Source organism: Ictalurus furcatus, chromosome 24 (genome assembly GCF_023375685.1).
Source record: "Ictalurus furcatus strain D&B chromosome 24, Billie_1.0, whole genome shotgun sequence".
In the NCBI taxonomy this organism is placed as follows: Eukaryota; Metazoa; Chordata; class Actinopteri; order Siluriformes; family Ictaluridae; genus Ictalurus; species Ictalurus furcatus.
In genome coordinates this window covers 6295939-6307511 of record NC_071278.1, presented here as the reverse complement: position 1 = coordinate 6307511, position 11573 = coordinate 6295939, and the positions used below count along the sequence as shown (strand labels likewise).

The 11573-nt window shown below is 44.5% G+C and overlaps 1 protein-coding gene across 2 annotated transcripts; it reads right to left on the bottom strand.

The window, feature by feature from the left end:
• Window positions 1-3560: 3560 nt before the first annotated feature.
• On the bottom strand, window positions 3561-11324 carry mrpl3 (mitochondrial ribosomal protein L3). Of its 2 annotated transcripts, none has more exons than XM_053612282.1 (10): window positions 11092-11321; window positions 10410-10588; window positions 10233-10324; window positions 7327-7425; window positions 6564-6663; window positions 6088-6148; window positions 4611-4722; window positions 4451-4528; window positions 4023-4100; window positions 3561-3891 (listed from the first exon to the last, which is right to left on the bottom strand). In XM_053612282.1, the coding sequence occupies exons 1-10, from the start codon at window positions 11190-11192 to the stop codon at window positions 3748-3750; spliced, it is 1044 nt and encodes a 347-aa protein (XP_053468257.1). In that variant the 5' UTR covers window positions 11193-11321; the 3' UTR covers window positions 3561-3747. The 2 variants fall into 2 exon arrangements, with proteins under 2 accessions (XP_053468257.1, XP_053468259.1); XM_053612284.1 differs by having other exon boundaries at window positions 3567-3891; window positions 3989-4100; window positions 11092-11324.
• Window positions 11325-11573: the final 249 nt, after the last annotated feature.

Below are 11573 nucleotides of genomic sequence, written 5' to 3'. Positions count from 1 at the left end.
TGAGAGAGTGTGTGTGTGAGAGAGAGAGTGTGCGTGTGAGTGTGCGTGTGTGAGTGAGTGTGCATGTGTGAGAGAGTGAGAGTGTGAGTGAGTGTGTGTGAGTGAGAGTGAGAGTGTGAGAGTGAGAGAGTGAGTGAGTGTGTGTGAGTGAGCGTGAGTGCGTGTGTGAGAGAGAGTGAGTGTGTGAGAGAGTGAGTGTGTGAGAGAGTGAGTGTGTGTGTGAGAGAGTGAGTGTGTGTGTGAGAGAGTGAGTGAGTGTGAGTGTGTGTGAGTGAGCGTGTGAGAGTGAGTGCGTGTGTGAGAGAGAGTGAGTGTGTGAGTGAGTGTGTGTGTGAGAGAGTGAGTGTGTTTGTGAGAGAGTGAGTGTGTGAGAGAGTGTGCGCGTGAGTGAGCGTGTGTGAGCGTGTGTGAGTGAGCGTGTGTGTGAGAGAGAGTGTGAGTAAGCATGTGTGAGAGAGAGTGAGTGTGTGAGAGAGTGAGTGTGAGAAAGAGTGAGTGAGTGTGAGAGAGTGTGTGCGTGTGAGTGTGCGTGTGTGAGTGAGTGTGCATGTGTGAGAGAGTGAGAGAGTGTGTGAGAGTGAGTGTGTGTGAGTGAGAGAGTGAGTGAGTGTGAGTGTGTGTGAGTGAGCGTGTGAGAGTGAGTGTGTGCGTGAGTGCGTGTGTGAGAGTGAGTGAGTGAGTGTGAGAGAGTGAGAGTGTTTGTGAGAGAGTGAGAGTGTGTGAGAGAGTGAGTGTGTGAGAGAGTGAGTGAGTGTGTGAGAGAGTGTGTGCGTGAATGAGAGTGTGCGTGTGAGTGAGTGTGCGTGTGAGTGAGCGTGTGTGAGAGAGAGTGTGAGTAAGCATGTGTGAGTGAGTGTGTGAGAGAGTGAGAAAGAGTGAGTGTGAGAGAGTGTGCGTGTGTGAGTGAGTGAGCGTGTGTGAGAGAGTGAGAGAAAGAGTGAGTGTGTGTGAGAGTGAGTGAGTGAGAGTGTGTGTAAGAGTGTGTGTGTGAGTGAGTGAGAGTGTGTGAGATAGAGTGAGTGAGTGAGAGTGAGTGTAAGAGTGTGTGTGTGTGTGTGTGTGTGAGTGAGTGAGCGTGTGTGAGAGAGTGAGAGAAAGAGTGAGTGTGTGTGAGAGTGAGTGAGTGAAAGTGAGAGAGTGTGTGTGTAAGAGTGTGTGTGAGAGAGAGAGTGAGTGAGAGAGTGAGTGTGTGTGTGAGAGAGAGTGAGTGTGTGAGAGTGTGTGTGAGAGAAAGAGTGAGTGTGTGTGAGTGAGTGAGTGTGTGTAAGAGTGTGTGTGTGAGTGAGTGAGAGAGAGAGAGAGAGAGAGAGAGAGACTGTAGGAGGCGAGCAGAGACATTTCTGAATGATGGGACCCAGGGGCGCCCCCCCGGCTCATCCCCCCTCACTGGGAATCAAGACCCAAGATACACCACTCAAAGGTGACCTTTATGGCAAAGTAAACAATGTGAGGCTTTTGCAGAGAAGTTAAAAAAAAAAAAAAAAAGTCCATCACACGGGTAGAAGAAAGCGCGAGGTAACGAAGCGTCTATTTTTGGCACAAGCGACGGTGTTGTTGAAAGAAGTGTGTGTTTGTGCCTGTGTGGGGAAATGTCAGTAGCGTAGCTGTGCCTGGGGAGCAGGGCATATACTCCGGCTGGCATTTCTAGGGCAGCTGGCACATTCACTTCACACAGACAATATGTCTACCATCGAGTCTTTATATTCAACACACTCACAGAATATGTATATGTGTGTAGCAGTAGGGTGCAGCACTGAGCAGGTGCGGGTTGTGAAAGGTGGTGCATTGATCACGAGCGATTTGGGAAGGAAAGGAAGTCAGATGGGATAATGTGTGTGTGTGTGTGTGTGTGCGCGAGGTGGGGGATTGGAAACAGAATACAGAGCCAGAACACAAATGTGCAGAGGATGGGGTAGGAACAGGAGATAAAAGGGCGTAGCTATGGTGCATCACACACACACACACACACAATACAACAGAAGTAAGTACACTCCTGTGCAATATGACTTACATCTATAAAGGTAATCTCCTGAACACCGTTTGCGCTCCACGTCATCACGCTCCCACCTCCGTGCTTCACCGTCAGGAATGTGCGTCCGCTGTAGTAATCCCGGCCAGGTTCACGCCAAACATGCTGGACCCCATCCGAGCCGAACAAATTGATCCTGGTCTCGTCCGACCAGAGAACGTGCTCCATAAGGCTTGATTTTCACGTTCTCTAGCAACGTCTGATCTTGCAGTGTTGTGCTGAAGAACAAGCGAGGGTGATGTTACGCAACGTCCTTCACACCATCACAGAAACTCTGATTTCCATCCATCCACTTTTCCCTGTGGCCAAGTCCGATTTTCACAGCTAGATTGTGCAGGACTGTCCCCGTGGAGCCGTTTTAGGAGGACGGCCGCTGTGGTTCTGATTAGGTACCCCTACAGCAGCTCGTTCTATACCTCCTGATTACTGCTGCGACCCGCTGATCTATAGTTGTACCCTTTTCCATGTTTGTGAAGTCTCACCATCGGATTTTTCAGTTCACCTGGCAGTGCTTTTCCAGTTGGAGCCATGATGCAGATCATTCTCATTAACACCAATACAAACTTGATGAGGGTTTCTATTGTTTTCACCTTCAAACCAGGACATGCTGTTGGTGATGCAGGCTGAAATGTTCAACACTGTAGCATTGTCGCACAGGGAAGGATGGAGGGAGGGGCAGGTACAGGTGTGTATCATACACAGAAAAAAACAGCAGAAGAAGCCAAGAGAGAGAGAGAGAGAGAGAGACACTATCTTCAGAATACTGTTTTAATTCTGCCTGAAATAATGTCAGTATTATACGGAGAGGTGCTCAAGACCTCTTTAGGTTTTGTGGAAATGATGGTGGTGGATAAAAATTTCTTTTAAATGAATAAAGCTGGACGTTTAGTTCTTCTTCTCACACACACCGTGTACTCAGAGATTGAGTGTACACTCTCAGGCAAATGAATGGTGTGAGCAGGAAACGTCCGCCATCGTCAGCACTGTCCCTCACTGTCCTTCACTCTCTCTGTGTGAGAAATACACACGGCTCAGCATAAAGCCTCCCACCGCAGCGTCCCTGTAGATGCGAACCGTCATACTGATGTGTCAATTTCATCCATCTCACTTCCACAAATAGCTTAGTAATCGCTGATGCTGCACACACACACACACACACTGCTGCAATTGTGATACGAATGTCCCAGCGAAGCTGACTGCATCTAGTGGGCGTGTCACTCTGTGTAATCACCTGACACGCCCGTCACTGACTGGCTACATGAATCTACACTCTAGGTTAGGAAGAAATCAGCCCCAGCCTTGCTTCTCTACCCCATCCTGCATGGTGCTGTCGCGCCGAGTCACCCAGATGAGCACGGGGTCCATTCTGAGTCTGGTTCCTCTCAAGGTTTTGTCCTCATATCCTCACACCACCCTCGCCTCTGGCTGCTCATTAGGGCTAAATTCATACATTTAAAATCGATATATTTCTGTAAAGCCTTTAAGCTTCGGGACAACGTCCATTGGTACACAAAACTGAACCGAATGGAATTGAAATCAATTTTTAATAGAAACCCAAAAACTGTATCAAAGAGATTTTAATGTTTAGATATACAAACAATAGGTTCAGGTATCCAGGTTCAGTCCTGTTTAACCCCAGAGACTTCTGTGTATTATTCACATTTCCATCTCAGTCCATACAACATGATTACGCTTAAAACACTCGCGAGGAATACACCTCATTCAGGAATCGGTTCCCCAAACTGGAAAATGTCCTCGGCGTACAGGTCCTCAGGGAGCTCCTCGTCTCCGTCAGTGAAGTACGTAGGGAACGGAGGGTTCTTGTTCTTCGCTAGGTGTCGCGGTAGAATGGAGTCTCGTACCTGACAAAACGTGACCACAAAAAGTGAGTACAATGGGAAAAAGGAATATCGTGTGTCTAAAAGCTACAGCAATGGACTAATAAGCAAAACTGTAAACCTGTGTGTGCGCGCGTGCGCAGAAGTGATTTTACCTTCACCAAGCAGTTTCGGTGACCAGGAACAGAGCCGTTCACATACAAGATGTTATTTTTGGTATTCACCCTCCAAACCTGACCAAGGGGGGGAGACACACACACACACACACACACACACACACACACACACACACACACACACACACACACACACACACACACACACACACACACACACACACACACACACACACACACACACACACACACACACACACATTTGTCCTTGTGTGTGTTAGGCTATTACAGTGTTGTTGAGCCAGGAAGATTAAACTAGGTTGTGTGCACTCATGTGTAAAGATGAAGTCTAGTGCTTTCAAACATTTGACCTTGCCATGACCTTGACACAGTTTAGATCAATCGCAACACGTCACCTAGTGACGAAGGCATGGAAACGGTTAATGATTGTGAAGAGGTGCAAGCACCTTCATGCCAAAGGCTGTGTCATAAACGTTCCCCATTCTGCCTGGCATCTTCTTTCCTTTGAACACTTTGGCCGGGTCCTGCAAGGATACACAAGGCCCATGAGACCAAAGAATTAACCTCATACACACACACACACACACACACACAAAAGCCACTCACCCCTCCTGGTCCCAGAGAGCCTGGTCTCCGGTGGGTTTTGGTTTGGCCATGAGTAGCTGGCTGGCCTTTAAACCCCCAGCGCTTCATCACTCCCTGGAAACCCTTTCCGATTCTGTCCGAATACAAGTACATCACATGAACTGGAGCTTTTTATACACAATTAAAAGAAAAAAAGGCTTGAAATTTCACTCCATGTGTAATGGATCTAGAATATATGAAAGTTCCACTTTTTGCATTAAATTACAGGGAAAATTTTTTTAACTTTTCCACAATATTCAAATTTTTTGAGATGCACCTGTACACACAGAGTCATGTGAAAGTGCATTTGATTATGTGTTGTTGGATTATTTTATGCACTAACGATGGTCTAACCAACCAACCAACTATATTTATATAACACTAGATCTTATTAAATCAGCTTCTTGCAAAGCTCAACTATTCTGGATTTAGAGTTTTTGATATTACTCTGGACTTGGACACCTGGACTTTTTGATTGTTAAGTGTGTTGGTCAACTAGCTATAGACAATATTAAAAAACAACAAACAAACAAACAGATCAGTCACATGGTAAAAGTATGTACACCCCTACATTTATCACACCTTCAAATCCATAAAATTAGAATCAAGTGCTCAAGATTGGGCGGCAGTGACTAGAACCTGCTTAAGGAGTGCAGGTGCAAGAACCAGTCTTATTTAAACCTCTCAGATCTCATCGTGAATACCAGACCTTTTGGAATAATGTGCTCTGGACAGAAGAATCAAAGATAGAGTTGTTTGGAGACAGTAACAGCACACATGTTCAGCGCAGAACCAAAGACAGCTTTTCAGGAGAACCGCCTCATACCAACTGTGAAGCACGGTGGTGGAAATGTTATGGTTTGGGGTTGCTTCACTGCCTCAGGGACTAGACAGTTTGCATTCATTGATTCAACTATGAATTCTGGATCATATCAAAGAGTGCTTGGGGATAATGTGAGGCCAACTGTCTGAAAGTTGAAGTTGAACCTTTCAACAGGATAATGATCCTAAACACAGTAGCAAATCCACCAAGGAACGGCTCAAAAAGAAGAAATGGAGGGTTATGGAATGGCCGACTCAAAACCTGGATTTGAATCCCATTGAAATGTTGTGAAGGGATTTGAAACGGGCAGAACATGCAAGAAAACCTTCAAACACCCTGCAACTGAAAGAATATTGCATGTAAGAGTGGTCAAAACTTCCAGCAAACCTGGTGGACAATTATGCAGAACACCTACAAGAAGTTATTTCTGCTAAAGGGGGCAATACTAGCTTCTGAGGCCAAGGGTGTACTTACTTTTTACTTAGTCACTGTTTCAAAGATGATCAAATGTTTGCTCATCCAAATATGTCAAGAATTTCCATGGGGTGTACATATTTTTTCACACGACCCCCCCCCCCTTTTTTTTAATGAGTGTCCATCCAGCTGAAACTCTTGGAGTGTGTGTAGAACTCTTACGTTTTGGCCGTGACGTCCACATACTGCCCTGGCCGAAAGTGTGCAGCGTACAGAGGAGTGCCTAAACAAACACAATAAACAGAATCATTATGATAAATATCATTCAGGGTTGCCCCGAGTGCCATAATGATGTTGGTAGAGCTCCCGTAGACAGCTCTCTGATCTTCACGTTGGTTTATCCTTTTTAATGCAGTCTTCACAGGCAAAACCCAGGGCTCAAGCCAAGAGTAGATGTTCAGAGCTATTAATAACTTAAACAATCAATCTAACAGGACACACTTGAAGTAAAGACTATTTTATTGACTCCTGATTTACCTCAAACCTACCTCGGGGTTCGAACACATGGAATCATCAGTGAATATCAAGTGACTAAATATTACATAAACAAGCAACGTGATCTGACAGTTTTCCAAGCAGCGTCTCCTAGTCTCGACAGTGCAGCACAGAACCCCCTCTCTGTGATAAAAGAACCTTACCTGGCTTGATGACAGCGTTTTCTGTCACGCGGAACGTTGTCAGCTTTTGTTTAGGGGGAACTCCAACATTCTGGAACATCTCCAGGTACTCCACTGACCTCTGAACGAGGAACGACACGGAGTAGTTACCACACAGAAAGGGCGCACTTCTTCATTACTGATGAACTTTATGACAAACATATACTACGCTTTCACTCTCAGAGCTGCTGTACAATTCTCCTAAAGGTCTTCATAATTTATTTTTTTTTTTTAAATCCTCATTAATGAACTGAAAAGTGATGAACTTCTTCCTCTCTTTGCATCTTTATATTCGCCAATCCATCCAGTATTGTGCAGCGACAGCTATTTCACCGAGACATATGCATCCAAATAAAACCCAATCAATACCGAGAGAGCGAGAGAGACCTGGAAGTGCAAGAGCTGAGTGAAGTGGAAGCAAGAAGAGAGCTGGAGAAGCAGAAGTTCAAGAGGGTACAAAACAACTGAAAACTTAACTGCCTCTTTTAATTCTCTGCAACACACACACACACACACACACACACACACACACACACACAGCAAGGTGACCTCCACACACTCAGAGTAATTCCCCTGTACGAGCACTCGAGTTCTCATTACTCCGCCACTCGAACCTATTACATAAACTGTTCTCCCAACAAAAGTCAAGCATGTGAATAATGAGGAGGAATTGAGTGTGTAAGGTAGTGGGCTGTGTCTCATCTCAGTCTAGTATGTACATGGGAAAGAAAAAAAAAATACTCACATAAAAGGGAGAGACGTTTTTGGCGCCCACGACCAGAGCAGCCGAGTTGCCGTCATACGCATCTTTAGGTATGTGCTTGATCACATGGCAGTCCTGCACCTGAAAAGCAAGCATGCTCGTCTTTCTTCACAATAACCGTACTCACTCGGACGGGGCAGCACGAGGTAGGACGTGCGTTCACACGGCAGGTGTTTATATATAAATAGCACAGCGTACACATAAAATCAGCAAAATCAGCGTTCAAGATGTTCAAGATGAAGACCGTTCCGTTCCGGCTCCACTGAGGACGCACGAAGAGTAAGTGGCCTCAATCAGGTACGGCCACGTTAGTTCATCATCTACGGTGCGACGAAAACAGGAAAGCTGCTTCATGACCGGAATCAAGTTAGAAAAGAATACTATTAATGAATAGGAAACGTCATCCGAAAATCTCGGGCGTGATCGAGGGATTAAAAAAATAAATAAATAAATAATAATAATTAAAAAAAAACGCAGGACAATCAGAAAACAGATCCGGTTCATTCCGGGTCGGAACAGAACCGAGGGGTTCGACTGACGAGTCCAAACATGTCGTATAGCACACAGAATACTGGACGTGGTGTTTTAATACGTGAAATTCAAATGGTTAAACGTGTACACTTACCTTCCACTTTATTAGGAACACCTGTACACATGCAGTTATCTAATCAGCCAGTCATGTGGCAGCAGCAGCTCAATGCAGAACATCATGCACATGCAGGTCACGAGCTTCAGTTAATGTTCACATCAAACATCAGAATGACAAAGAAGTGTGATCTCTGTGACTTTAACCGTGGCGTGGTGGTCGATGGGCTGGTTTGAGTATTACAGAAAGTGCTGACCTCCTGGGATTTTCACACACACACACACACACACACACACACACACACACGACAGTCTCTAGAGTTTACACAAAACAAAACAAAAATCCCCACTCACAGTGCTGTGAAAAAGTATTTCCTGATTTCTTCTGTTTGTGTATCTCACACTGGATAGTTTTAGAGTTTCAAATGAAATACAGAATAATAATAAAGGCAACCCGAGTACACACACACTGCAGTTTATATTCACTTCTTTTTATCGAAGGAAAATAAAGTTATCCAACACCTATCACCCATGTGAAAAACTAATTGCCCCCTTAAATTTTAAATCTGGTTATACCACCTTTAGCAGCAATAACTAACCAAATGCTTCTGATAACTGGAGATCAGTCTTTCACTTACTTCTAGGACTAGGTCTTACTCCTACGTCTTGCTGCATAATCCAGTTGCGCTTGAGTTTCAATTTACGACTGAAGACCGCACATTCTCCTTTAGGATTTTCTGGTAGAGCAGAATTCATATTTCCCTCAATTACTGCAAGTTGCCCAGACCCTGAAGCAGTAAAGCATCCCCACACCATCACACTTCCTCCACCATGCTTGACCGTAGGTATGATGTTGTTTTTGTGGAATTCGGTGTTTGGTTTACTCCAGATGTAACGGAACACCTGTCTTCCAAACAGTTCCACTTTCAGCTCATCAGTCCACAGAACATTCTCCCAAAAGGTTTGAGGAGCATCAAGGTGTGTTTTGGTAAAATTCAGATGAGTCTTAATGTTCTTCTGAGTTAGCAGTGGTTTTCACCTCGCCACTCTTCCATGGATGCCATTTTTGCCCAGTGTCTTTCTGATAGTGGAGTCATGAACAGTGACCTTTATTGATGCATGAGAGGCCTGTAGTTCCTTTGATGTTGTACTTGGTTCTTTTGTGACTTCCTGGATGAGTAGTTGCTGTGCTCTCGGAGGAATTACGGAAGGTCGGATACTTCTGGAAAGGTTCACAACCGTCCTGAGTTTTTCCATTTGGAAATATCGACTCTCACTGTGGTTCTTTGGAGTCCCAGAGACTTTGAAATAGCTTTGTAACCCTTCCCAGACTGATGTATTTCAATCACGTTCTTCCTCATCATTTCTGGAATTTCTTTCAGCTTTGGCATAGTGTGTTACCGGGTAAGACATTTTAACCAACTTCATACTGTTGAAAAAGTTCTATTTAAGTGTTGATTTGACTGAACAGGGTTTGCAGTAATCAGGCCTGGTTGTGTCTAGTCCAGCTGATACATTTTCACACAGACCCAGTTGGTATTGGATAACTCTTTTGCCTCAATAAATATCATCATTATCATTTAAAAACTGTATTGTGTGTTTATTCATGTTGTTTTATCTTAGATTTTGTTTTAATTTCTGAAATCATTTAGTATGAGATCTACACAAACACAAGAAATCAGGATGGGGGCAAATACTTTTTCTCAGCACTGTACATATATATTTTTTTTAATTACCCATTTTTTTCCAGTCTTCAGCAGTCCAGTTTGGGGGACTGTGTCCATGATAGCATCACACTCTGTTCTTGGCTGACAGGAGAGGAACCTGAGGTGGTCTTCGGCTGTTGTAGCCCATCCACCTCAAGGGTCGACCTTTCTGATCATCCACCTTCCTTGTCAGCCATTTTCCTCTGACCTCTCTCCTCAACAAGGCGTTTCCACAGAACAGTCGCTCACTCCATGTTTTTGTATTTTTTCGCACCATTCTGTGTGAACTCTAGAGAAAATCCCAGGAGATCAACAGTTTCTGAAATACTTGAACCAGCCTGTCTGGCACCAACAACCATTCTGATGTTTGATGTGAACATTAACTGAAGCTCATGACCTGCATTGGCATGACAGTACGCATTGCGCTGCTACCACATGATTGGCTGATTAGATATAACTGTATGAAGGTGCAGGTGTTCCCAATAAAGTGGAAGGTTAGTCTATATTTCTCTTTTTCGAGAAATCTGGACTGTGTGGTCTTCCACGTGCCAGAGAAAACAAACAAACAAACAAACAAACAAACAAAACCTACAGTACCTGCAGCATGGTCACTACGTGCCTGTCTCCGGACTTGGTCCACACCGGCATCATTCCCAACTTGACGGCCACGAGTCCGACCCTCCGGCTCTCTGTAAACACACGTTGAGGCTCGTACTCTGACGCGAACAAACTCTCTAGACCAACCGCTAGACGAAGACAGCGTGCGAGACTCACGTTCTTCCCACGCATGCCGGGGCCAAGGTTCATCCTTTAGAGGGTTGAGTTTGGCGGCGGTCAGCTCTCGGTAGTCCTCCGTCACTTCCCTCTTCATAAACTCCACGTTATCTTCAGTCAGATGTTCGTCCCACCACGTAGACGTCTTGACAGTCCTCACACAACCAGTAACGGCTCCGCTAGCAGACAAATTATTGCACGAATTCACGTGATCATTTGTAGCAGCTATATAAATAGTGGCGTGTAGTGTTTATACAGCTAGCTGTAGATAACTGCTGACATATTTATACAGGAAATGCAGTTTCTGTTAACACCAATGTGCTGGCAATGTATAAATATCTTTGAATTTCTCTCTCTCTCTCTCTCTCTCTCTCTCTCACGCACACACACACACACACACACACACACACACACACACTCAGTGGCCTGGTATAGCTACTGTACACCTGTAAGAGGATTCAGTAGGTTCAGCAGCACTCTGTGGTCCCTTGCATTAACATTAACAACAACAACAATAATAATAATAATAATAACCTTGCATCTACATGTAACACGACCAATGCGTGCTACTTAAAGTAGGTGTACCTAATAAAGTGGCCACGGAATGTCTGATGTATGGGATTCAGTCTAGGTCAGCTATTTAGCTCGCTAGTTAGCATGTAGCTATGCACAGGGCGCTTACCCTTCCGATGATGTTCCTGCTCCGGTTCGGGGAAGAATCCCAGCGGCTCTGTGTAGCAGCGCATCACCGAGTCTGAGACACCTGCAGCTCCACACTGCCATCTTTATTCTCCTCACAATATATCCTCAGTATATCCTCTATATATCCTCAAAACATCACACACAAACACGCCATTCTCATGTGTGCCCTCAACTGTCAGCACATCAAGTTCCGGTGTAACGGTTTAAAGCATCCGGCGGAACTCCACAAATATTTATAGTTCCGCGCACATATTTGTTCCGCACATTGGTTCCACTAAATCTGAACTGAACCTCTGGAGCAATGAACAGTATTAACTAACAGTATTAACTAACTATTAACTAACAGTATTAATTAGCAGTATAAACTAACAGTATTAACTAGCAGTATTAACTAACAGTATTAACTAATAGTATTACTGTAACTCGCAATTATTTTTTAAAGCAATTTAACTAAAGCACAAT

Bases quoted from the DNA above. Each gene is read 5' to 3' on its own strand.
- mrpl3 (XM_053612282.1), bottom strand. From the start codon at position 11,192: ATGGCAGTGTGGAGCTGCAGGTGTCTCAGACTCGGTGATGCGCTGCTA. The intron at 10,325-10,409 runs GTGAGTCTCGCA...GTGTGTTTACAG, and splicing joins CCGGCATGCGTGGGAAGAAC to AGAGCCGGAGGGTCGGACTC. The intron at 6,664-7,326 runs GTGAGTATTTTT...TTCCTCGTTCAG, and splicing joins AAAACGTCTCTCCCTTTTAT to AGGTCAGTGGAGTACCTGGA.